The sequence below is a fragment of the Phalangium opilio genome, unplaced genomic scaffold, assembly GCF_054372755.1.
Source record: "Phalangium opilio isolate 3A_F unplaced genomic scaffold, DU_Popi_V2 ptg000017l_1, whole genome shotgun sequence".
Lineage (NCBI taxonomy): Eukaryota > Metazoa > Arthropoda > Arachnida > Opiliones > Phalangiidae > Phalangium > Phalangium opilio.
This window is the reverse complement of record NW_028324151.1, coordinates 8,788,086-8,815,938: the sequence shown is the minus strand read 5'-3', so window position 1 is coordinate 8,815,938 and position 27,853 is coordinate 8,788,086. Positions and strand designations below refer to the sequence as shown.

Genomic DNA, 27,853 nt, shown 5'->3' with positions numbered 1-27,853 from the left:
TTCGCTAGAACCACATTGTACGGCTTTCAGTTAGCTAGAACCCTTCCATATTTTGCCCCAGCGGGGATTCGAAAATCCGCATGGTCGCTCCATTGTTAGTCTCGATGCTCGGTTTTCAGTTCGCTAGAACTCTTTTCGATGGAAGTCGGCCTTTAATTTATGACAGACTTATCAGAAACACCCTGTATACTCAAAATTCTCTATTCTTGGTTGAATTTCTTCACACATAGACGACACAACTTAGTACATTCTTCGGACAATGGGTTCTTTTCAAAAGGGGTGGGGCACAGTATCGACTGCTTGAGATAGGGTTAAGAAGGAACATCCGGTATCTCGATGCAAAGGCGTTAAATAGGGCTTCAACGTTACCAGTCCTGCAAAGTCCTTTTGTTTGAAGCCATAACGTCTTTGGATGATCGAAACACCGTATGTTCTGTCTTAGAAATATAATTTGGTCAAGCTTAGGACTCTATGTTACTCCTACTTTTGGAAAGGGGATATTATGCTTATAGGTGAAGAGCCAAGAAGGGTGATAAACTATTATTATACCAAGAAGCGATATCTAGTTTACTAGGGAGGAGGTATAAATTAGCCAAGTTTCTAGCTTTATCTCCAGTCCAAACGTAAGTCCGGAGTTAATCCCCGCCTCTAAATTACAAGCAGCATCTCATTGGTTCTTGAAAACTCACGTCAGCGCGACGTGAATGACGAAAGTTAGGTATGTTCTGACTGAGGAGAAATAGCCCGGCCTCCTTTCACGTCCCCCCTTATATTTTGAAAGGGGGACTGGGACTATGGCGCGCGGATACCTAGGCATCTTTAACCTTCTCCCTAATAAACTAGATATCGCTTCTTGATTATACCTTTAACAATGTTTTTATAGTTTTTTTATTGAACCAGTAACATTAAATTTTTCTTACATTCTAACTTTTATGAGACTTAACCTTTAACTCTTAAGCATTTTAACGAGTCTTTTAATGATATTTATTGCCTGTGGTTTTGTGTGGGAGCCTTGCCGCCTGCACTTGGTATATGGTTTGCACTGCCTAGGTTTCATTTAGAAATGCTTCTACCTAATTCCTGAGCAATCTTGAAGGATTCATTAGTGTTATTGCATTAATTAGGGAGAAGATAAAAGTGTTTAATATGATAATCAACCTATATGGGGCAAAGGCGGGAGACGGATTCGGTTTGGAATGTAATAAATTAGGACTTGTAACTTCTCCTTACTAATCAAACAATCGCCACAATCCTCTGTAGATATAATCAAAAGTATATATATAGTACAAGAAAAAGTTTCGGTTTCCCACTTTTGTACGTGGTTGCCACCTTATGAACGTAGCAGACGATGCAAGTCAAGCACTCCGCCCATCACATATATATAACCAGAAGTAGGATAAGGGACTAGAAGTAAAGAGCTCTAGCATTGGTAATAGATCCTGGCACTAGTGAACAAATTTGATGATTTTATGCCGCTTCAATCGCGCCTACACTAGAGAGAAAAAAATTGGTCGAGTTCCAAAAAAATTTCCTACCCCCATCCCCTCAACCTAAAGCCGTGGAACACGGGCGCAGGTGCTTGAATCTAGTTCGGCCGTCTACCGCCGCGAGCGTCTCACGTTTTGGAGGTAAAATTCAGAAACCGCTACCAGAGGGCCAACCGTTGGTGTGTTATCAAGAGTATTCACTTTCGCCAAGTGAAGAGTTTGGTTAGCTCGATACTTCTAGTCCCTTATCTTACTTCTGATATAACGGAAAAGTTCAATCGTCAGTTGGATTGCCCATGAATATCAATGACCAAACTTACACAACAATTAATATAGTTATAGCCTCTTTTAATATTCCCCTTGTCTTAAGATGACGAACTGACCCTTTTCAAACCTAACATAGCTTACTTAACACACCATTATTACTATGGAGGTCGGGTTACTGGATTATCCAGATAACAGTGTTTAGGCTAAGCTTAGGATACATTACTTTTGGGTAGTCTGTTATGGAAAAATAAAAATTTCAAAATTATAGCCAATCAAAAATATAAAATATTCGAAATTAAAAATAAATACATTATAAAAATAAAAATACTGTAACCACGCTTGCGAGATTACTAAACTCGCCCCACGTGGCCATAAAAGCCTTGGCTAATACTAAGAGTAACTACACTGTTCCTTAGGTTCAATCATACTTTATTAAACTAACTAATTAAATAATAATTAAATGCCACTTGCATTATACAATTAAAGAACTAAACATAATTACTGATAATAAGGATGAAGTCCAATCCTAGGGCAAAGCCCTTCACTCGAGCGACTACTACATCTTAGTAGTAAAGGAGAACTGACTTTATGTCATAAGCAGACGATGCTTATATAGTACGGGGAAAGGTCAGAGGTAACTCGGTGTGTTAATCCTCTATGTAACCGCACACCCCTGGAGTGGAAACCCAGGAGGTCCCTTGATTATTACGGGAGGTTACATCCCCCCAGACGACAAAGATTGGACTTCATCGGCAAAATTCAAATACATAAATTTTCTACTTTAAACATAACAGAATAATAGTAATGAACTTTAAATAATGTAACAGATAATTAAAAGAATCCAGTTAACTATCATACTAGGTTAATCATTTAAAGTTATAAGTAAATTGACGAAAGCAGGAACTGTAGCATCGGTTGGCTCGTCCTAGCTTTCTCATCCTCGCATGTTAGAATACGTCCAGTCAGATCTGAAGCAGCCGTATTAGACGATATTGTTGAGGAAGTCTCCGCAGTAGGGTGGTCGGCCGTCCCACCGTTCGTTGAAGAACTTGACTCAGGATCGTCCTCTGTAGGCGTTGACTGCTGACTGTAGTTTCTTCTCTTAAGGGAATGTCCCGTTGAGATAAGCCAAGTAATTAAACTTGCTTCTGAAGAAGTTCAGTATGAGTTGAACATTGTGATCGCAGTGAATTGTTGTAAAGGAAGGTTTTGAGCGACCCTCAGACTCAATAGTGCATGTCACGGCTAGTCCAATCCGCAGTGCGGAACCGCAACGTTACTACCCTAACTTTACTCTAACAACTAATTACTACAAACTCCGATCACACTAAGGCTTAGCATAGCCAAAGCAAAGTTACAATAACCTAGGACCCGTCGGTCCTGGCAAGCTCGCCATTTATGTAACCACGCTTGCGAGATTACTAAACTCGCCCCACGTGGCCATAAAAGCCTTGGCTAATACTAAGAGTAACTACACTGTTCCTTAGGTTCAATCATACTTTATTAAACTAACTAATTAAATAATAATTAAATACCGACTTGTATTTAATACAATTAAAGAACTTAAACATAATTACTATTTAATGATGAAGTCCATACTTGGGCGAAGACGCCCTATGCTCGAGCATACTACTACGTCTTAGTAGTAAAGAAGAACTGACTTAATGTCATAAGCAGACGATGCTTATATAGTACGGGGAAAGGTCAGAGGTAACGCTGTGTGTTAATCCTCTATGTAACCGCACACCCCTGGAGTAGAAACCCAGGAGGTCCCTTGATTATTACGGGAGGTTACAATACTTTTAAAAAATAAAAAAAATACATTATAAAAATAAAAATACTTTTAAAAAATAAAAAAAATACATTATAAAAATTAAAAACTTTTAAAAAATAAAAAATATTCGAAATTATAAATAAATACATTTAAAGAATAATACGTTAATTATTATGGGGAGTTTGGTTGTGCAAAGTTAGGTTAGGTTTGGCTTGGCTCTGCTAACAGACACAATTTCAGGTGGCTTTTTTTGCCTGTTTGGCGTTTCATAGTTTTGTCATAAAAAAATTCTCTATGAAAGTTACCAAATGGTTCAAAGTTAATTATTATTTATAAATTTGATCGTACATGGATAGATGGCGCTCTTAAATTAGTTACCCAATTAAAATCACTTGGACTGTCGTCCCCGTATTTACCGTGTATTCAGTTGGTATCTAGGGCCATATATAAATTGAACGATCTATGATATAACATAGTTAATAAATGAAGTGATTAGGCCTATATGGGATGGCACAATAAGCTACTTTGTGTATTGTACATATAGCTTTGTCACCGAAATTATCATAATTTATCATCTTTTATTTGCAATAGTAAGGAAGCTATAGCGGATGGATTTTGTATAATAAATCACGTAGATATAAAAGTAGTCGCTGACAATTCATTATGGTATCGACTGTTAATCTATTGTAGCGTTACGCATGCTTGAATTCCAAATTTCTGTGTTTCACAAGAAAATAGTGATAACTATTCGAAAGGTTTTCAATCTCTTAATGAAATGATAATTGCATTCGTAAAACTACAATTCAACCTTTATTTTAGACCATACTAAGACTGAAAAATAACTTTCTAATAAAGTTGTCCAGACGTCATAGACTCTTGAACACATTAATCCACATATTACGTAACGCCATACGACTTTCGACTTTCTATTGTCCAAAAACCCGAAAAGCTCTTAGAGAGTCACCCAACCAAAGATATTTTAGAGGTCGCGCCGTCTTGTCTGACCGCTAAAATACTAAAAACCAAGTCAAATCTCTCTCTCTCTCTCTCTCTCTCTCTCTCTCTCTCGTTCCCCCTTTCTGTCTCAAAAAAACTACTTGTATTTCTATTACATAAATTCATGAATTTCATTGTTTTCACATGAATATTGAATAGCTAAATTATTCAAAGATGTGAGAATCGTGCAGAGAACCAATGCATTATTTTGTGTGAAATATTTTATACCAAATAGCTAGCTGCTTGTGTCCGGTAATTTAACAAAAACTGGTGCCTAAACCAGATAGCTAAAAACTGGTTGAAATTACCTGAGTTGTTATATAAGGCTACACTTAAATGTTTATGTTTCTATACTTATTAGTCGTACAGACTTAGCCTTTCTGAGTGCTATTTAGCTATTTTGCATTCCACCAAAGAGGGCATTAAGAAAAGCGGTAGTAGCTATAACAGCTTTGGCAGGGCAATTTGAGTTCTCGGTTTTCCTTTTTATCTGTTTGTTAAATTTTCATCCTAATACCCTGTTCATAAGATATGTTCCATAAGTTTGTCACTGGCAGTACTGAGAGCTTGTCATGAAGTGAAGTAGGTCATAGATTCTCGTAAAGCGACGCCTGGTGAGGCGCTGTCAAAGGCTTAGTACAGACTAAATAGGAAGATGGATTGCAAAACCGAGTGTAGTCAATTCTCGAACTATAGCTCTCAGTAAGTCTCCAACATCACGAGGTATAGGAAGTGTCATACTGGAACATATCTTATGCCCTGTTCCTCATATTCCAACCAATTAGAGGATGCTCATACCGGAAGTTACTATGAAGATTTTCAAGCTCAATTACTCTCCATCCGAGCTTTCTAACTCTCCCTTTTTGAGTCCACCTCCCGATTTTTGCTGTTTAGTTGGTAAGAAGTCGCTGACAGCGCTTCACAAGGTGTCGCTGTACGAGAATATATGACATTTCACCTACGTCACTCCACAACCCAGTGTGAAATTTATGTAAAAAAGCTTACGCTACCTTACTTGCTAGCAAAATGATGACGAAAATATCGGTTAAATTTTAGAGTTCTTTATCATATTCCGAAACAGGTAAGTTGAACTGGAATTGATAGTCATCCATCGTGCTGGTAGATATTAATCAAAGAGTTTTATACTATTAAATCTCAGCCAATTTAATTAAGGTAAAAGGTATCAGACCTATAGGCCTTAAGTAATAATACTGAGTTTCAGTTCAATAATATTGGAAGAAGTTAATAAATTCATCACACGATTTTCGGTCAGGGAGGAGTAGAAAAGGAGCCTAATTGTACGCACGTTTTAGACAGACCAAGGATGATGGGGGAAGGATGAGTAATCTGAGGAAAGCCGGCGGCACACTAACTGTGGAACGACTCAGGTCCGAAGGGACGCTAGAAATGGGGGAGGAATACTCGGAAAAATGGTGGAGTAATACTCGGAAAAATGGTGGCCGGTGTAGCTACGTCAGACAAATCAGAAAGACCGGCAGCCATTTTTCCGTGTATTCCTCCCCCATTTTTTAGCGTCCCACCGGACAGAGCCGTTCCACAGTTAGCGGCCCATTTCTCTCATATTACGCATCCAACCTCCATCATCCTTGGACTGACAACCCTGAATCCTAACAACCGCATAAACGGGAGAAAAGGAAAAAGTTGGTTATCGCTTATCACGTCACAAGCAACATCAGAGTTCCAGCAAACTAGCACTACGCACTGCCTTCACGTGAGAATCTCGATACGGAGAAAACAAAAAACTGCAAAATCAGTACGAAACGTTTTTGATAATAACGCTTTTTGTGTTGGAGAGAGGGCGCAAAATAGTTGCTCAATATACAACCATTTACCCATGTGACAAGATGGAACCAAAGCCACGTTCACACTTACATGGAAAACCGGTTCGAAGTGATTGAAAACGCTTCCAAAGTTAAGTATGAACAAAACTGATACTCGAGAAGCTAATTAGAAACGTGGTTTCTTGAAGTTGCTTCGCGAACCAACTTAAATCGGCTTTGGAAGCTAGTTTCTAGTTTTCAGGGGTATTTCACATGGGATGAAACTTGTATTAATGGTATTTTCACGGGCCTTAGCAGACAAGACCAACGAAAAGATAAGCAGACAGCACTAACAGAAGCGTTTTAAGGTGTGAACCGAGACTGTTGAAATCGCTTTGAACTGATATTAAAGAGTGTTTCAAAACTAGTCGGGCAAACGAGTTGTCAACCGACTAGCTCCCCTGCAAGTGTGAACATAGTTTCGATCCCCTTTCTCCAATTGTGGGAGGAGTCTAGACTCACGGTGTAGAATACTAGTTTATCCTACATTACGTCTCCTTTTCGACTTCTCCCTGATTCGATATAGAGTCAAAAAATCGTTATCCCATCGTAACCATTTCCCGTCGTTTCTTGAGCTCCTCGACTTTCTCTTAAATCTAGGTCAAAGGCTAAAGCTCCCTTCCCTCTCTCCCTCCCTCCCTCGATCTCTGTCTAAAACTTTTCGGGTTTTATTTTTCTTTCCAAATAAAAAACATTACGAAAAATCAAACGGGGAAAAATCTAACAGAGCGGGAAAGGACGTCGAGGAGTTGATCTGAATTCGGATTTTCTGGGCGCGGAATTGCCGTCGTTTTCGCAAGCGCAAGATTCGACATGGTGGACACGTTCAACCAAATCAGGACTCAGTCGAAAAACGGGCATTTTTTCCAGTACCAATAAATCGGTGAGTGTTTTTTTTTCTTTCTTATTGGATTATTTTAAAAATGTTTGGTAGTAATTTCGGTGTTACATAATTGTATTTAGAAAATTTGATGATTTCATTTATGTATTGGTGCTAATTTCGGTATTAAATAATTGTAATTAGAGGGTGACCAAGAAAAGTGAGTTTATTTAAGTGAATATATCACAGGGTTTTGTACGAGTTAAGCATAATTCGAAATGAAAATTGAATAGCAAGTGTTTTATACATTTTTGTTTGCTTAGTTTTTTTTTAATTTTCGCTGCGAAATGGAGAGCTAAACATTTTTGAGCAGGTGTTATTCGGTATTGCGTATTATCAGAAGTAAGATGAGACTAGAAGTAAAGAGCTCTAGCATTGGTAGTAGATCCTGACACTAGTGAACAAATTTGAGGATTTTATGCCGCTTCCATCGCGCCTACACTAGAGAGAAAAAAAATTGGTCGAGTTCCAAAAATGTTTCCTAACCCCTTCCCCTCAACCTAAAGCCGCGGAACACGGACACGGGTGCTTGAATCTAGTTCGGCCGTCTACCGCCGCCAGCCTCTCACGTTTAGAAGGGAAAATTCAGAAACCGCTACCAGAGGGCCAAGCGTTGGTGTGCTATCAAGAATATTCACTTTCGCCAACGACGCCAAGTGAAGAATTTGGTTAGCTCAGTACTTCTAGTCTCATCTTACTTCTGGTATTATTAAATGGGTAGACGTAACCCTTTGAACTGTTCTTATTTAACAGGCGTAGGCCTACTTCTACCCACTTAATAGTATACTTCTGCTAGATAAAGTTTCAATAACGTTGTTAGATTGAAGGCTATTGAAATTGTCTTCTACATTCAAACAAGATGGACAATCTGATGGAACTTACTCCTTATGTGTAACTAGACACTTGTTTCAATAGCCAATATGTGGGAGGCCATATCTCCGAAACTAAATGTTGTAGACTTAAATGTTCTTTGTCACTTTCCACTCAATTTTACCCTAAGAACACACCATTTAATTTAATTTATGGCAGACTTATCAAAAACGCAATGTATTTTAAATAAAAAACAAAATAGGCTGCGTTTCTATGCTTTAACGTGGGCGATGTCTGATATTAAAAAGAAACTATGTCGTCACAGACTTAGACAATCAACTCTTTTGTCACCAATATGGAAGAGAGGTAAAAAATTTCACCATACATTGCGATTGAAATTCCATTGTAAATCTCCAAAATACTAATTCTCTGTTGAATGACTATTACCATAAGTTTATAAGATGTTCCATAAGTATGACACTGACTATACTTCGTAATGCTAGAGACTTACTGAGAGCTAGTTCGAGAACGACAAGCGAGAATTGACTACAACGGTTAATTTTGCAGTTCACCTTCCTATTTAGTCTGTACTAAGCCTTTGACAGCGCCTCACCGGGCGTCGCTTCACCTCGAATCTATGACCTACGTCACTTCATGACAAGCTCTCAGTAACTAGTGAAAAACTTATAGAACATATCTTATGAACTTATGTTGTTACTTTAGGTGGCAGCATCACCCATTCGTGTCTGGGTGATATACCTACCAAGGACGCGCTCAATTAAGCTAATGAGTTTCCGAAATATTACTTTCCTCCCCCACCCTACTTCCAGCAGCCGATATTATCCACTACCCATGAAGCTAAGCTGGTTTCTCTTTTTCGCCTTTTTCTGGCGTATTTCTTTAACGCCCGATAATCGTTGCCAGCCTCTGTGTAGTTCGCGTACGTACTTGGCGTGGGAGGCCATAGGCCGACCAGTCTAAAAGTTAGCTCTTTGTACATTACGTCTGGTTTTTTCCATTTCTCTTTTATAGCGGTTTAGGGTTAAGGAGTATAGTGAATCTTGAAGAAAATTGTTAGCGTAAATCACACTTATTGCGCGTTAATTTCTTCCTAGGATAAAGACAAGATGGAGGCCTTAACAGAACTACTTAATCAGTACAGTCAAACGGGAATTCCGGCCATGCCTGGTCTTTTAACGTTTTATTCGCCGGACGAAGGTGCCAACGACCCTCTTAGGCTGGAGGATCATTGGAGCCGATTTGTACTCAATGTTGAAGTATGTCTGCCTGCTTTTAATTACATTTATTTATAAGAACAAGTTTTGCTAATAAAAAGGAGTCCTTATGAAAGTACTTGAAGATAAAGTCCCACGAAATTCGCACTTTTTGGTTACAAAATATTAAAGAAAAGCTTGCACTGAGATCTTTAAAACGAGACACGTGCACGGTTTAATCAGTGAGCACCTATGAGAAAGAGATTCAAAGAGGGAAGGGGGAAGGTAACTAAAATCAACGGCACAGCCAGATATCTCTGATTCTCTCTCGCACGCGCACCTACCTCTGCGCACAGCCGAGAAGCCTGATATCACGTGGTCCTTTAATAATACTGGCCGTAAACAAACTTCTCTGATTACTTTCCTCTCTGTTGAGCCCATTGCGCATATGCGGAGCCGCAGTTCGGTACCGGTTATGAAAGGGGAGGGGCTGACGGAGAATTTGGTCTCTCCAATTCTCCTTCTTATACGTTCTCACTGATTCTGATGAACATAGAGCCACTATAGTACCTGTGCATTACTGTGAAAAAATGCTTAGACCGTTATACGTGGGAGAAGTTGAAAAGGAGACCTATTGTCGTTTACAGGCTAAGAGGATTCGTACCATATACACAAGGAGTAGATGCAGACTACCTGTTCTTCAAGTACCTTGGAATCCTTGTGTAAATGGTATTAATCTATCTAGCCTGAAAACTATGTATTCTATACAGCTAGACCAACCTCCCATAACGGAAGAAAGGGAGGTTTTATTAGTTCCTTCTCGTCACGTGGATTACTATTTGTATTTTGCGCCATCTATCCGACAAAAATATTATTTTCAAATTTCGTGTGTTCACTGGCCTAGTCAGTCAGATTGTCACGAGATGGCAGTTCCTAGTGCCGTTTGCTGGAAATTTTATTACACCACTGGCCACGTGATAAGTTCTAATTAAGTTTTCCACCCATACCCCATCTCTCCGTTGTTTGAGTTAAATATAACGGTCGGCAGTTTAAAATCAATTACAATACGTCTCTTCGTCTCTTGTTAGCCACATCGCGTGATGGATATCTACGATTAGGCTATGAGTCTCACCTGCCCTATAGTAGTAGTAGTAGTAGTAGTAGTAGTAGTAGTAGTAGTAGTGCCACAGTCAGTATCAAATTTTTCGTTCGTCATTTTCAAAAATTTCGAGAGAAAATGTTTTTTTTTGTTTTTCTACTCTCTTCTACGAAGAGTGTTTTCGAATTTACTCCGCGTACATATTTATCGTCATTGTCTTTCTTATCTCCTGCATGATGCACTGAATTAAGGTCAACCTTTTTTGAAACGAAAGGTTACCAGCACTGTAGCATTAGGTTCATTATGCGTATATTCGTTGATAAATAAGAAAGGTACGGATTTTTATAAGAGGCTTAAATTTGTCATCGATCTGAGAAAATCTCATAAATATTTAAGAGCTCTGAATAAACTGAAATCGTAATGAAAAGGGTAGAGAAAGCCAAAGCTTTAGTCACATAAATTTCTTTATTAACACTAGATATTTTTGTTAGACAAAAAGTGCTTTTTCACACGCACTTTCTATCGAAATTGTTTTGTATAACATAATGGACATATTTTCCCCCACGTCGCCGTGTAAAATTACTTTTGCGTCGGATCTAACGAAATAGTAAATATTGACCTATTCAAGCTCTGAAAGGTATAATTGGTGTAAATACGACGCAATTGGGCAAATTTGTAACCAAGGCATCCTAAATTTTAACATAAGTTTATAACTTATCTACGATAAGTTATAAACTTATGATTTTAATAAATATGAAGAGCAATCTCAAGCATGCGGGTGTCCCAAAATGGATTTTAGAACATCTGAGCAGTGGGTTCTATGGACGATTTTGAGTCGAAAATGTTCTATGACATTTTTTTATAAGGGCCACTCTAAACAAGTTATCATTAGACTCAGGCCCGTAGCCAGAAAAGTTACGCAGAGGGGGCAGTATCTTTCTGTGAGGGGGCATGGCAAATGGAATTTTTTTTATAGAATAACATAAATATCAAATTGTCAGACAATAAATATTTCCGCATGTATTTCATTATTGACACTCATTTAACATTTGAAAATCAAACTTTTTTTAAAAAAGTTTAAAAAAAATAAATTGTTAATAATCAACTCTAAATCTAAATTTCTAGTCAGATCTTTTTCGTAGGCTAGGGAAGTTAAGTTTCATCAGGAGTTCATAATAACCCCCCTTCGGGGGGGGAAGTATGAAACTGGCCATAGAGCTAATGGTAAAAATCGCGAACAACAAGATTCTGTCGTTGCGCATAGAAAGGATTAGCCTGTTTATGGACAAACAACCTTACAGTATATCGTAGTGGTTGGTTTTCGTTCCAAAACTTCCGTTGGCTGGGGTGTCCGTTGAAAAGAAAAATGGCGATATGGTGGACGTAGAAACACGTTGCAATTCTTATATTAAAGATACTGGGAATAAATTTGTCCAAACCGTTTTAATTTAACCACGGAATTCTCACTCACACATATCACAACAAAACATCATTGACTTTCGTTTAAATGTTTTGTAGAAAAATAGAAACCCCGACTAAAAGCCAACTTCTTAGCCAAGGCTTAATTTACACCGTTCCGACAGAAGCAGACGTGAGCCATTTTCGCTCCCAAAATCACAAGATAAAAATAGTGCTAAACCGGAAGTGTGTAAGTTAATGCGCGTGGGTGCTAAAAAATGGGGTAACTATTGTTTTGGGAGTTAAGTGGTGTATGAATCCGCTGAGCTTTACGGCGAAACTTTGTTGTTACGGGCTTTTTATCCAGTTTCGTACTTCGGGTTATTATTAACTCCTGGTTTCACTTTCTTTCATGTGACATAGCTCGTCGTTAAAGTGAAAATACGCGAGTAGGGCAGGAAAAGCTTGCCTCGCAACTTCGCAAGTCGCTGTTGAGGCGCCAAATGTAAGTCTGTACCCCGAGGGGTCGGTCATTCATAAAATCCCGTACTGTACCCGTGAAATCCAACTTAAGAAATCCGAAATCAATGCTGATTTCGAAATCAAATAAAAATCCGAAATCTGCAACTAAATCACAAAATCAACAAAGAAATCACGAAATCAGAAGCGAAATCACAAAATCAGTAAAGAAATCGTGAAATCCATTACAAAATTCACGAAATCCAAAGTCCAAAGAAATCACAAAATCCGACGAAATCAAGGGGAAAATCTCAAAATCCGAGGAAATCACGTGAAAAACCTCAAAATCCAACGAAATCAAGGGAAATGTCGCAAAATCCGTCGAAATCACGGGAAAAATAGCAAAATCCGACGGAATCGCGGGAAAAATCTCAAAATTCGATGAAATTCATTGGATTTTATCGAATTCTGAAATCAAACGAAATCAAACGGAATCCGAAGAAATCAAATTGGATTTCGAAATCCCGTACATTTTTTCCAAAATGTCCGACCCCTCGCTGTACCCTAACATAATATTTTGGTCCTGGATGACAAAACCAGCGATATATATCAAGGATAACGAAAAACCTAAAAATTCCAGTGTATCAGGGATACATATCAAAAGTGAATTTATAACATACAAATGAATCAGGGATATATCAAGTAAAAAAATCCAAGTGTATCAGGAATATACACAGGTAAAGACAATAAAGTCTAAAATATGTTGATATACATTCTAAATAGTTTTAATATTTGTGAACCAAAATGAAAATATTCATTACATGGACAAAGTTAGTTTGATAAGGGGGCATTGGAAAATCTTGAGGGGGAATTTAGGGGCAAATCGAAATCTTATTTGAGGGGGCAGGATTTATTTTTGAGGGGGCATTGCCCCCTGGTGCCCCCCCGTGGCTACGGGCCTGATTAGACTGTTTAACTGTTTAACTATTTAATATAAGTATGAAACTCATGCTAATTTAATTGCGGAATCATCCTTAAAGCGCTCTAATCACAACTTCTAAATGGTGGCCCTTAGAGCAGAATGTTAGGGATTATTTTCGACTCAAAATCACCCAAAATCCCCACTGTACTTCGGTCGTACCTCCCTTTTTTGGAAAACCCTGTATACTAAAAATTCTATAAAAATGTTCTTTAAGACTAAAATAAACATAAGAAGCTCAACCGGATATATGCTAAACCTTCATTGATTTTTATGTATATTAGCTAAACACAAAGTCTTTCAAATATTACCAGAAGCATATAATACTTATTCGAAAGAAGTGTAGCACAAATCGGGGTAATTGTAACATGGTACTTCCCAACTAAACCGAATCACATACGCGATAAATAGTTCCCTCATCATTGCTCTATTAGCGCTTAACTATTTGCCAGGGGCGTTTGTGAATTTTTTTGGTTGATAGCTAAGCTGAGGACTTAGTACCAAACAGTTATAGAATTCACCCCAGGGTGCGATGCCCATCTAAAGTTTGATGAGCAGAAGAGCAAACAAAGAGGGTGACCCTGGGAAGAATCATGTTACAGAACTAAAGTATTAAAAAGATACAGAGTATCATCCTTCTTCTATTATCTCCTTCTGATTTCACGTAGACTCTATCGAAAAGGACGCAAAACCAGCAGGATGCCATTTGGGAAATGTTGGAGACGGAAGTTTTTTATATTAGGCGACTCAAGATAATCACAGACGTAGGTTAAAAATCAATATTTCTTTCGTCTTTAATTATCCATATTTTATCTAAAATCTTCAGTTTCTACAGCTTTTTATCGCTTGTCTATGCAACTTACAAAGCGAATGTATACTCAACGATGTAAGTAAACATGTATTAAGATACACTTTTTGGGAGAAAACTCGGGTGTGTAACGAGACAATTTATCGATCTATCAGATTGATACCGAAAAGGTATTTAGCAACATAACGGACGTTTGCGCTGTCAATCAACGTTTCTGGTCAGATCACTTACAACCTATGTTGGAGGTGTCCAGGAATACTGGTCAGCCATTGAACCCCGTTTTGTTAAGCCAGGGTTTTACTATGGTAAGTAATTCAACTGGGGTAATATTGATTTAGATTGATAATGCGTGTATAATGCCAATCTTACTAGACCAAATTAAATTATATACTTTGAAGTGTTAAATGCTAAAATAATTTCTTTTTAAATATAGTTTAAGCAGGGATAGATTTAATTATAGAAGTAGAAATGGAGAACGGTTAGTATTTACTTCAGTCCGACTCGTAGCCCAGTATAGAGCCCCTCTCTCCAACACGTAACGAAAAGTTTAAATTATCTTATTGGCTCACTTAAACTTCGTTTTGATGACGTGCTGACGGGGACGGCGAAAAATACGTAATTCCTTTTTACTTATGTCGCAATGACCCGCCTCTTCATTCGTACCCTCCCCCAGTCCCGTGGAAGGGGGTCCGGGACTTTGACGCACGCCCACATTACTCTGTTCTCCATTCCTACTTCTAAAATTAAATCTATCCCTGATAATATTTATTATACTGTATGTTATGAAACATTTTAAGTTTTTTTTTATTGAGCAAATATAAAAACCAAATAAACCCACCCAATAAAATCCAGAAAAACTAAATGAATACAGAAAAACCCAATTATATACATCAAAACCTAGTAAAACTCTGTGGGCTGGGTTTTTTCAAAGGTTTTATTTTTTTTAAAAAGGGACTATTTTACCGTTTGAGACGTTTAAAATTGATAGGCTAGTAAACTAAAGAATTTTAATAAAATGACGTTTTTATCAATATAAAAATATATATATATATATGTTTAAAAGAAATTGCATGTCACCTTTAAACCGTATTTTTACCCTAATAGTTCGATCAAATTTTTCACCCATACATCAAATACTGTTCCGATCACGGGGTATGCTTGCAATACGTCAAAGAAAAGCACAAGAACAATGATCTCTTCAAAACCTACGTCGCTGTAAGCTTTGGTTACGTAATATTTTTTATTGTATTTATGTTATGTCAAACTCCAATTTGTCTCTGCAGTGGTGTGAAACGCAAAAAGATTGCGAAAGGTTACGTCTGACCGATCTTCTGGTCAAACCCATGCAAAGGTTGACCAAATATTCGCTTCTGTTGAAAGCGATTCACAAGAAAACGGACGACGAAGATCAGAAGACGGCTCTGACGGACATGGTAGGCGTAACGATTTCCAGTTGTATTGTTGTCTTTTCAATTACACGCTCGTTTGATTGATCCTCTTTCGGTGGGTGTTGCTCTTCTTAGAACCAAAGCGTGGAGAAGTTTGTTTGCGAAGTAGATGCCATCCTACGACGGCGACACGAACAAGAAAGGCTTTCATCGATTATTAATCGAATCGATAGTTACCACGTGATCGAAACAAGCAACGACGATTTACAAAAAGTATTCATTTTGGGCTTACAGGAAAAATATTTTTAATAGGCCTATTTATATGGACTATTTCAGAGAAACCAACACACAGGGGTGAGGCCGCCAAGAATCGCTAGAAGCAGCGTGAGTTGGCTAGCCTCTCACGTGTAGTGAACTAGGGCTCTGTCTGGCGTAGCTTCTTGGAGCGAGGAAAAATACCCCAATGACGACCTCGCCCCTGGGTGCTGGTTTTTCTGGGCCTATCCCCATAAGTCTCCGTGATTGCAACTCAATTAGCTATTACATTTCTAAAGATGACCTAAGAGTCTAAATCCTATCAATAGCATTTAAGGAGAAATAATTTATTGTATTAATTGACTTTAAATAATTCTCTCAAGGTCTTAAAAGACTACTGCAACTTGGACCTAACTTGTCCCATGCCTCAATGCGGCAACCAACAGAACAGAGAACTACTTATGGAGCGCGGAGGACTGAAATTGAGAGACGCCTCTTCTTCTGGGAAGGTAATCGATATTTCGACTCATTAAGTCCTTAAGGTGGGAAATTCAAAGGGGGATTCAGTCAGTGGTCGTATCACGCGGAGTTCGCCTTCTTTTAGTATATTTTTTCTTCGGAACAGATGGACGTTCATTGTTTCCTGTTCACGGACATGCTGCTGATTTGCAAAGCAATGGGCAAGAAGGGTGACCGGGTTCGCATCATCCGGCAGCCTTTCATAGTTGATAGGCTGTTGGTGCAGGAGCTGAAGGACGGCGGAGGTTTCTCGGTCGTCTACCTGAACGAGTACAAAGTGGCCACGGCCGCCTTCATTCTCTATACTACCGACACTAAACTATGGATTGATGGCATTAGGAAAGCCCAAGTAATAAACGCTATATCTTACACTTTTCCTCGTGCCAATCTTTGAACCATTCCCGTACCAGGATCAGTTGCAAGACGCCAGAGCACTAGCAGCAAATTCGGAACGTCAATTGTTCGGATACCTACGAGCCGTAGGTGAAGACGACGAGTATTATTTCCCCTCAACCGCTCTCTTGGTGGCCAAGTCGCCTCGAAGTTCTAGTCGATCGAGTCTCGTCCACTCTAGGAGCGGTTCCGTCGATATAAGCGACCCAATTCCTCCTCCTCCGCCCACTCATCTACCAGTATCGCCCGTTAGCGTAAGTGTGCACCCTACGACGCCCTAGATTCCCCTTCATCCCCAGTACGTCACAGTCGGCTTTAGTCTCCATAATGCGTAGCAGAACCGGAAGTTTCTAACCATGAGGACAGTCAGCGTCGAGTTGTCAGATTTCCGGCAAGCCAGTATCAGTAGCGACGAGGGTTGGAACGAATTTGGTTCCGGACACGACGTATCTAGGTCCAGCCCTCGGGTTCCAGCTGGTGGTAGAAGCACCACTTCGCCTAGACCTGAAAGACGGGCATTTTTGTTGAAAGGCTCCGGTGGCAGCGTGACGTCACCAAATACTCTATCAGTAACCGTGCCTAATCGGATACAAGACGGTAGTAACAAGGAGCAGCATCAACCGACGGAAATTAGTTCGAGTCAGCAACCGCCTTCAATCCAGGTACCATCTCCGTCCAGAAGCGTTTCGCCCTCTAGAAGTCCCTTGCTCTCCCCCCGTATGTTGCAACGAAGCATGTCCGGATGCAGTAGTAAGCACCCTTTAATCAAAATGAGGCAGAGTTCCGTGGTGACGGCCGTCGTACACAGCGCCCCGACTAGTCAAGGACCCAGTCCCATTCAGAGCTTCGATTGCGACGCCCTGATGGTGGACATTTCCAGCTCTGATCGGGTCTTGAGTGACGGAGATGTGCAAGAATTAGGGTACGATTACCTTAACTTGAAATATAAGTTTTTCTGCGAAAAGCCAATGAAACAATCGTTAACGATAACTAAACGAGTGAAGTTAGGGTTAATTTGACTTTGGAAATAAAAGTTTTTAGACGTTATTTTATGTTTTCATTTTTATTTCGCTACTTTCCGCAGGTCCTTGAAGTTAGGCTTAGCGCGTGTATGATATGCTCCCTGCTTTATCACGAAAACCAATAGTTCTTCAATCATATCGTGACTACTAATAATTCCAGGGCATACAACGTCAAGAGAAAACTAAGACCGGGTACAGGAAGTACGGATACGACCACTTACCAGGAAAGCAAGAGCAGGTCAGAGGGACGTCTCTCAAGCGGAGCCTTACCAATATCACCTTCGAATTCGCCCTCGGGATCGCCAAGGACATCCATCCAGAGTTCCTCAACGACTCCCAGGACAGAAAAGACCAACATTAAAATTGACATCAGCGAAGTGCGGGACAATACTGTCGTTGGACTTCCCGTTGATTGCGCATCATATAAGAAAGCACCATCTAGTGGTAAACAAAGGCATCAACACCATTTAGTCTTGTCTGACGAGGTGGAAAAGATGTTGAACAATCCACTATTGAAGTCATCGTGAGTTTTGACGTATCTAACCAGTATTTTTACGTTCATACAGTTTTTCGTGGACTTTTTAAGTTCTGACAACACGTGCCTTATGAAATTCGAACATGGCCCTACAATTAGGCTTAACGAATTTTAAAACAAAGGCCTTATGTTTTCCTATTGAATTTTAACAAATCGTTTTAGGGGGGAAATTCAAATTAGGGTCTTTCGAAACTTAGGCCGAAATATTTATTATCTTTCTTTAGGGAAGTGTGACACTTGGTCAATTGTTAAGATAACCAAGTTCAGTTCAGTTCAGTTCAGTGTCAGTGTCAGTGGAAGAACGTACGCGACCCGAGGGCTTATATTACAATAACGGCGTTCTCGTGACTCAACAATGTCTTCCAAACTATTATGAAATAACAAATTCTTGAATTACTGGAGAAACACTTGGAAAAATCGGAAATTGTGATTATAAATTATAATTTTATTTTTAATGAAAATAGGTAAAACAAACACACTTTAAACTAATTAATTAGAAATTTAATCGCTTTTAATCAAATTGGAGGAAATGATTTTATTCCCCTTGCATCGAAAAAAAACTATCAAATAACTTAGAAATAACCGAAGTAAACTGCCTAAAATTTACAAAAGATTATCGGAAAATGGCAATTAATAGATATTGAAAGTACTCGTACCTGACACTTTAAATGCCTTTTATAATTATCAAAAATAACAACCAAATATTTCAGCCCGCAAAATTTTGGCGTGGAAAAAAAAAATAATATTTTCCAAGACGTTCGTAAAAGAGTTGAAATTTGTGAAAGAAAAGTGAATAAGCTATCAGCATCAACATATTTTAAATGTTCACGTAGATCTTGATTTTAAAAATTAACATTACTTTAGAGTGAATGAAATGGTCGGAAGTTCATGGTAAAAAACCAAGAAAGTTATAACTTAAGAAATGTCGACCGTTATTTTTAACAATTCAGTCTTAAACTTCAATGCATCCAATTGGCTAAGCCTAACTCTTCTTTCAAGAACCCGTTTAAAATTTCAGAACAAATGACTAAAGGTCCCTTCAGACTAGACTAAAATCTTACTTTCACGTCGGTGATCTCGCTTTGCTCGCTGAATTAGATTAGACTGTTCACACGTGTCAGCGACTAATGGCCTTTTCAGACGGTACAACTTTTTGAGTCGTTTAGATGAGTCAACTTCAGTTTGAATAAACTAGTTTGGTCGTGTGAACAGAAGTTGACCCCCCCCCCCAACTTCCCCAAGTGTTGGAAATAATAAACTGGTTTCCGGACTGGTCCCCGCCTTTGTTCTCCTATAGATTTACAATTGATAAAGTGGTCCTGAGTACCAGTAACCCCCGCTTCTTGAATTTAAAAACTAGTCCAAGCAATTAATAAGCTGGTTTTGGACCAGAGGATGGGTGCTATTTCCCAGACTGCTTGGAGTGCTCTTGTGTCTTGGAGGTATTTGTCATTTTGAAGTCGTCTATTTTTGTATTGAAAACAGGGCTGAGAAATAAGGCGGTAGCCCTGGAAAAAATGTCCGCTGTAAACAGTAGCTGGGCCAGTTTAAAAATTAAATGCTTGGGGCCCGGGGGTCGAGGGTCTACTAGCCCTGTGGTTATTTAATTAATTAAAAACCTTCCAAGTGGCCAATATACAGTTTATTTAATGAAACTGCTTGGGTTCTACTGCCCAAATGACCAGTTTAACAAAAAATACTTATTTGTCGGCCTGATAAAAGTCTTGGCTCAAAAATCATCGTTTAAGGTCGTCTGCTCTCACGTCTAAACATGGAAATGAACGTACAGAGTACAGACGTGAGTCACGTGACCGAAACAAAATTTACGAGGCGACCACCGGTATTGTAAGATTTTACTCTAATCTGAATAGGCCTTTACCGTGCATATTTGGCAGTGATGTAATTGAAAAAAAAAATTTACTTTAAAATTTTTGTGTTGAAGTTTGGGATATCGAATTTTCATAATAAGTTAATGAAAAAATACTTTTCTATCATGACTTGAAGTGGTGAGAAAATTTGAAATTTTTTATTTTCGTTTAGATATTTTTGAGCTAGACAAAGAACAAGAAAATGTATGGTTGTATGGTTGTCAGTTTGTCACATGCCAAAGTTCAGCTTTAATTTGGTTTAGAAACTCGTGATGTCGTAGTATTGTCGAAGTGCAATTTTTGGTTGAAACTATACGGTTTCATGTAATCTTACACAGTTTTAGCTCGAATATAGTTTGGTTGATAAGATTGCAACCAATAGCTATGAATAATTTTAGGGGCATTGATGTATTTCCTTCTACCCCAAAACAGCCATTAAGTTTAATAATTTACCACCATCAATTTAAATATTGTCTGTGAAGTACAATCATGAGTAACAAATGAATTATAAGTATTCCGCTTCGTGTTGTTGTAACACTAATTTATGAAGTTAAATTTAAATTCACTATCGGTAAATATATGAAACCTATTTCAACACTGACTTCAGAACCCCAGGATACTGAATTTTTGAAGGGAAGTTAATCTTAACCATTTGAAAAAATGAATTGATCCAAGATTTATTTAGCGATTTAAACGACCCTACTATCCATTTTAGATGTTTACTGACGTTCAATAATCTAAGTTTATAGCTAAAGGGTTAAGGCGGTTTTAAAAAACATTCAAAATTGCACGAAGTAGCTGTTCATTACGCAATAGCAAGGAGGATGTATAAAAGAGGAGACTCATTCTGGAAAGGGGGAGGTAACAAAACGAGGCAGGTACCGCATGCAGTTAGTAAAGGTGCAAATCATGTGATCGTTGTTGGAAAGGAGGGATATTCAAAATTATAAACAAGCTCAAGCAAGGAGGCTTGAACACATGCGCGAGAACCTACGCTCTCTTGCCATGAGGGGGGTAGCCGTAACCATGGTAACCGGGGAACGGCACAGTAACGTTTTATCTATATCCTCCTAGGTTTTATGAACGTGCCTTTTGTCTGACACCTAACCTCCCCTTATGCATACATCCTCATTGTCAATATCGTGGGAAAATTGTTAAGAGGTATATTTAAAAACGTTTATTACTTATGGTAAAATTTTACTTAATTTTTTTATTTCTTCCCATGGGAGATGATAAGTTTTCTATACTAGAGACCGATTTTAAAATTTAATCAAAATTCAATATATTTAAACGTTTACAGACGTATCTTTACACTTTTCTTTGTCGTTGATAGAGCAAAGCTGAAATGAAATTGAATTAGGATCAAATTTATAAACTCTAAAAAACCAAAATGTTTTAATAATTATATTGATATAGGCGTTAGAAATTTTGAAATCTATCTACAAATGAAAATAACATAATTTATTAAACAAAACACGCTATGGAAATCAAGCACTTTCGCATCTCTAACTATAAATTTAAAAGAAAAACAAATAGTTAACCATGGCAATCAAATATATTTAATAGCAAATTAAACTTAGGATGTAAAAATGTTAAATGTTCTAGTCGTTTTTTGTAAATTTATTCGCGATTTAGGTTAATAATAACTTATATATTTTGAGCGGAGAAAAATAAAAAAACAAATTCTAATGTACTTCAATTTATATTTAAAATTAAAATTAAACCAAAGATTTTTTAAAAGTTAAAAAAATATTTCAAGCCCGCAGTACATCGTGGTAGCCGTAACTTTAATATGATTCTGAATCATTTTTTTTTAAACATTTGCAATTCTAATTTCCTCCTAACTTCTTGGTATTACCAGATGTCCATTTTATGAAGCAAACCATTTTAAGCTCTTACTGAATCTTTTTAGTTTATTTGTTGCTTGAACGTTTTTAACTAATTATGAACTTCTGGTATTAACAAGAACATTATCGTTATGCTTTAGCCCTGGTTAGAAACGTTTAGCTTATAAACAGGGTTTACACCCTAGATTTTAAAATCGTTTCTAACCTTTGGTTTCAGGTCGTTTGATCCCTAAAAGAATAGCTGTTTTCAGTTTTTAAAATTCAACGATGAAGAATTGTAGATTGTGAAGAGTCGGGAGGATATCATTATCATGGAGTCTCGGAAAGAGGGAAAAACCATGGAGCGACATTGGAGTGAACATGAAGTGGAGACAGAGACATTTGGTCGATCAACAATCGAGAGAGGAGCATTCGGGCAAACTACAATTGGAGAAAGGGGTAATTGGGTAAACCACAACTGGGGAAAGGGGTAATTGGGTAAACCACAATTGGAGAAAGGGGTAATTGGGTAAACCACAATTGGAGAAAGGGGTAATTGGGTAAACTACAATTGGAGAAAGGGGTAATTGGGTAAACTACAATTGGAGAAAGGGGTAATTGGGTAAACTACAATTGGAGAAAGGGGTAATTGGGTAAACTACAATTGGAGAAAGGGGTAATTGGGCAAACTACAATTGGAGAAAGGGGTAGTTGGGCAAACTACAATTGGAGAAAGGGGTAGTTGGGCAAACTACAATTGGAGAAAGGGGTAGTTGGGTAAACTACAATTGGAGAAAGGGGTAATTGGGTAAACTACAATTGGAGAAAGGGGTCATTGGGTAAACTACAATTGGAGAAAGGGGTAATTGGGTAAATTACAATTGGAGAAAGGGGTAATTGGGTAAATTACAATTGGAGAAAGGGGTAGTTGGGTAAACCACAATTGGAGAAAGGGGTAGTTGGGTAAACCACAATTGGAGAAAGGGGTAGTTGGGTAAACTACAATTGGAGAAAGGGGCATTTATGTGAATTGCGAGATTTTGCATGTTTATAGCAGGAGTAGAAGTAATTTTAGACGCAGGAATGGAGAACAGAGTAATCTGGGCGCGCGTCAAATTCCCGGACCCCTTCCACGGGACGGGGGGAGGTATGTAAGAATAGACGGGTCATAGCGACAGAGGTAAAAAGGAATTGCATATTTTTCGCCGTCCCGACAGCAACGTCATCAAAACGTAGTTTAAGTGAGCCAATAAGATAATTTAAAATTTTCGTTACGTATTGATGGGAGGGGCTCGATATTGGGTTATGAGTCGGACTGAAGTAAAGGCTTACCGTTCTCCATTTCCGCTTCTAAAATTACATCTATTCCTGTTTATAGATAAACTAGTGTTTAAGACTATCTTCGGTAGGCCAAGAAGGTGGTGTTCAGTTGAAATACACTATAAGGTTGTAGCCTAAGTCAAGACGAGAAAACCTTCTCAAGGTGTAATATAAAACCTTGAGTTGGTAACTTTCTACCTGAAGAATAGGTTGTTATTGATTTTTGTTGTTCCTTAGAAACGTTTTACTCATATAGCGCTTGGGACTTGCGCAGAACTATAAGAAAATCATTCTTTTTCATAATTCTATACGAAAGATCGTGAAAAATGTCGAAAGTAGTGTGATCAAGTGCTAGAACACTTAGACATTGATCTAAGAGACTAAGACCTGTGAGAACTTAACAAAGGAAAATAACGGGAAATTAATCTCTTCAAATGCTGGATTCTAGTAGTTTAGACGGTATACGTTAAATCCCTAATCGCATCCTCACTGAAACAAACGACAAGTTTAGTTGTATTTCCGAGTAATCTCAAACAATCGTACAATCCTTGTGTATTGTAGGCGTAAATCTGTAAAATGGATATAGAAGTTAGCCATTGATCCCTGCGTATATATAACTTGAACCAGGAATACATACATGTAATAGGAATCATTCTCATCATCTCAACATATCTTGGCCGATTTTGTTTGAAAGAGCTAGACTAATCATTATGTATGATGAGAAGTATAAAATACTTCTCTTCGAGAGAAGTGTACCACAAAGCGGGGTAATTGTAACATGATTCTTCCCAACATCATTTTACATTTGGAGTGCACAAGGTTACTAAACCGAATCACATACGCGATAAATAGTTATCTCATCATTACTCTATTAGCGCTTAATTTATTTGCGAAGGCGCATGCGCTTGTGAACTTTTTTCCCACGTCAAGACAATCAAGATTTGTGGGTTGATTGCTGAGGATTTACTACCATGCAGTTATAGAGTTCACCCATCGGTGCGATACCCATCTGAAAGAGCAAACAAAAGGGGTGAGCCTGGGAAGAATAAAGTTACGTAACTAAGGTATTAAGAGGATACAGAGTGTTATCCTTCTTATGTTATCCCCTTCTGGTATGACGAATTTTACCTCACGTATACTATATCAAGTAGCGATATGTAGTTTACTAGGGAGAAGGGTGAAGATGCCTAAGTATTCGCGCGCCATAGTCCCAGTCCCCCTTTCAAAGTACAAGAGGGGACGTAAAAGGAGGCCGGAATATTTTGCCTCTCCTCAGTCGGAAAATATGTAATTTTCGTCATTCGCGTCGCGCTGACGTGTGTTTTCAAGAACCAATGAGATGCTGGTTGTAATTTAGAGGCGTGGATTAACACCGGACCTACGTTTGGACCAGAGATTTCTATGTGGCGAATTTTAAACCTTCTTCCTAATAAACTAGATATCGCTTCTAGAATATATCTAACTTCACGTTGAACCTTGCGCTCGCCAAACCTCGCGTTGCTTCCAACGGTAATGAAATCACAATTGGAATGTCGTCAGAATTATGAGGCGTGTAACGGATACTAAGTTCTCTAAAGACCAGCCCACAAAACTCGCATAGAAACTAACATGGGATATATTTGGGCACAATAATTCCAAATAGCTATATGCATTCCTGCTTGAGCGCATTTACCCACCCAAAACTACAACAATCGTTTGAATAGGTTGGGTGGGGGGGAAGCCGGATCAAGGACTGTTTTGAGTCGGCGGCGGCCCGTTCTTGACAGAACCAAAGTCTTCAAACAGGATTGGCTTTTCTGGTTCAAATGGGGCCCGTTCCCATTGGGACATGATCCCTTTAAAGTCGGCCTATTCTCTAGCAGCTGCGAACCTATAATCTTAATTGATTCGTAACGACGTCGGACTGTCAGTTGTTATCGAGTTAGTATTCGGGTCGTAAATTTTGGAGAATCTGGTCATTGATTTATTGGCGAAATTTCCAAGCTCTATCTGTCTTAGAAATTGAAACTAATACAGTTGAAACTAAGTTTTAGTCAATTGAGTCATAGATATTAAATGGAAGCCCAGGGGTCTTTTGAAGAGTAACGAAAAGGTTGCCACAGGTCAGGGAAAACCTGGAAAAGTCAAAGAATTTTAAAATGGGTCAATAAGGTTAGTTGAAATTCAGGGAATTTTAAAATAGACCAAAGGAGTTAAGTGAAAGTCAGAGAATTTTAACAGGGTTCGTACACGACCTGGAAATTCTGGAAAACCTGGAAAAGTCAGGGAAATTGAAAATGGGCCTGAAATGTCAAGGAAAAATATATTGGAGAGATTTTTAAAGTCTGGATAAGGGTGACCAGAAAATGTGCTGTCTGAGATTTGACGAGAACCCCAAATTTACTTAGATGAAGTTAAATTTAAACGAAATACTTGGCTTATTTTTATAACAAATACAACTCGTGCAAAAATTATTTGAATGATTTTAGATTGGTTTTCATATATGTTCGCCATGTATGTTCTTGCAAATGGGCAGGGAAATTTGTGGAATTTAGTCGGGGAAAACCTGGAAAAGTCGGGGAATTTTTTTTCCAAACATTTTGTACGAACCCTTTTTAAGAATTTCAACGAAGTCAGGGAATTTGGTTAAAGTGGCTAAAATATCAGCGGTTCAACCATCCCGCTGGGCAATGTTTTAAAATTTTAACGCCGTTTTTGCGAGATCACGTTTGACCACAAACAAAAATCGAGGAGTGAGCTCCACTTTAAATATTCAAAAATTGCGATTTAAACACAATCGGATAGTTATATTTAGAACAGTGGCAATGAGGCCTAAAAGTCAGGAGAGATCTTTTAAAAAAAGGTCAGAGAGAACATGTAATTTTAATCTGAAACGTTCTTGGAAACCCTGATTAAACTTTTTTGATCTGGTATGGAGAATTGTAAAATATAGAACCCTTGCTAACTTTTTGTCGTTCCCCGCAAGGAGAAGGAGATGCTGTTATTATTATTTTGAAGGATCAATGGGAAGTTTGCGAGGAAAAAAAAATTAGTAAATTTAGTTGAAAAAATGGTTACACAATGATTCCTGAAATCTTTATGTATTCCTGCTGAAACATTCAACTGAAAAATCATTTATAACATAAGTTTACGAGATATGTTCCATAAGTATGGCATTACCAATATTTCGAATGCAAAAGGTAGTTCGAGAACAACGCGAGAATTGACTACACACGGTTTTGCAAGTCTTCATCTTCCTATTTAGGCTGTACTAAGCCTTTGATAGCGCCTCACCAGGCGACGCTTTACGAGAATCTACGACCTACGTCACTTCATGACAAGCTCCAGTTTGTAACCAGTGATCAACTTATGGAACATGTCTTATGAACTTATGGTTTTAAGCCTCTGTTGTAGTAGTGCTACCTCATCCATTTCTCTCAAGTGGCTTTCCCAACATTATTTTCAGTATTTTAGTAAAGCAAACAGCACAGATTTCCTTTATTATTCTAGTAGAACAGTCATTTTCCCAGTGGGAGAGCTAAACTCTTTTTCCTATAACGTCAAGAGGCCAATGTTTGAACAATCAATAGGTCAATACACAGTTCAACACCAAAATCTCTTAAATTACATAGCGCAGCGATTGACTGAATCCGCGAATCGTGCCCAAAATCTCTTAAATCAGAAGGGGATAATAGAAGAAGGATGACACTCTGTATCATCTTAATGCCTTAGTTATGTAGCATGATTCTTCCCAGGCTCATGCACCTTTTTGTTTGCTCTCCTGCTCATCAAACTTCAGACGGGCATCGCACCGTGGGGTGAATTCTAAAACTGTTTGGTACCAAATCCTCAGTAATCAACCCACAAACCTTGATTATCTTGACGTAAGACAAAAATCCACAAACGCATGCGCCTTGCCAAAAAATTAAGCGCTACTGGAGTAATGATGATCTAATTATTTATCGCGTCTCTGATTCGATTTGGTAACCTTGCTCCAAAGGTTAATTCTGTTGTTGGGAAGATTCATGTTACAATTACCTACTCCGCTTTGTGCTGGTACACTTCTCTCGAATTGAAGTATTACATACTTCTGCTTAAATCAATCTTCCAACCAATACAACGCAACTAAGAACTTTCTCAGACAACCAACCAACCAAAGAAACCTGATTTTATCGACAAGCGGAAATACTCGAGTCTCAAAAGTCGAATACAAACCTAATCAGTTGTTTAAACGACCTACTTTTCGAGAAAAAAGGGTTTGAGGAAAGTTTCCATGATTTGTGGAAATTGAATTTTCAGACTCCTTTTGGGAATAAAGAAACCGAGAAAGCATTCCTTACCTTTTTTTTTGGTTTTACTTCTATAGTCTTTTCCAAAGCACCTTAGAAGCTTTTGCCTTTTACGATCTATCCAATTAATTTCGATCTCTTGATAAATTCTGGTCTGTCTTTCTCGCTTCCATTCTTCCTTCCTTCTTCGGTTCACTGTTCTTTCCCTTCTACGTTACGGAACACTAATTGGAAAAAATGATAGTGATGAATGTACCGTGGAACAATGGATCGCGCCAATGCCATCGTGGCGGTTCTTCGTTCAGTGCGAACTGCGATAATATTCCTTTTCAGCTAGTGCTCTTGCATCGCTTCTGCTTGCCTTCACGCCTTGCTTTCACTCAGGCCTAAGCCTATGTATATGTAGGCCAGAGATAGATTGAAGAGATGGTGGACGCCGCTGGTCCG

General features: G+C 38.4%; 1 protein-coding gene across 1 annotated transcript in view; it reads left to right on the top strand.

The window, feature by feature from the left end:
- The window catches only part of LOC149702950 (pleckstrin homology domain-containing family G member 5-like), a 51,262-nt gene extending 29,577 nt beyond the window's left edge, over positions 1 to 21,685 (top strand). The window contains exons 3-16 of the mRNA XM_089866857.1: positions 7,093 to 7,248; positions 9,171 to 9,332; positions 13,873 to 13,968; positions 14,031 to 14,090; positions 14,168 to 14,317; positions 15,117 to 15,227; positions 15,296 to 15,445; positions 15,536 to 15,673; positions 16,039 to 16,164; positions 16,281 to 16,523; positions 16,585 to 16,821; positions 16,906 to 17,489; positions 17,750 to 18,112; positions 18,349 to 21,685. Coding sequence (XP_089722983.1) covers positions 7,093 to 7,248; positions 9,171 to 9,332; positions 13,873 to 13,968; positions 14,031 to 14,090; positions 14,168 to 14,317; positions 15,117 to 15,227; positions 15,296 to 15,445; positions 15,536 to 15,673; positions 16,039 to 16,164; positions 16,281 to 16,523; positions 16,585 to 16,821; positions 16,906 to 17,489; positions 17,750 to 18,112; positions 18,349 to 18,358 — 2,586 coding nt within the window. The 3' untranslated portion in view covers positions 18,359 to 21,685. The remainder of the gene's footprint in view (positions 1 to 7,092; positions 7,249 to 9,170; positions 9,333 to 13,872; positions 13,969 to 14,030; positions 14,091 to 14,167; positions 14,318 to 15,116; positions 15,228 to 15,295; positions 15,446 to 15,535; positions 15,674 to 16,038; positions 16,165 to 16,280; positions 16,524 to 16,584; positions 16,822 to 16,905; positions 17,490 to 17,749; positions 18,113 to 18,348) is intronic.
- The last annotated feature ends 6,168 nt before the right edge of the window (positions 21,686 to 27,853 follow it).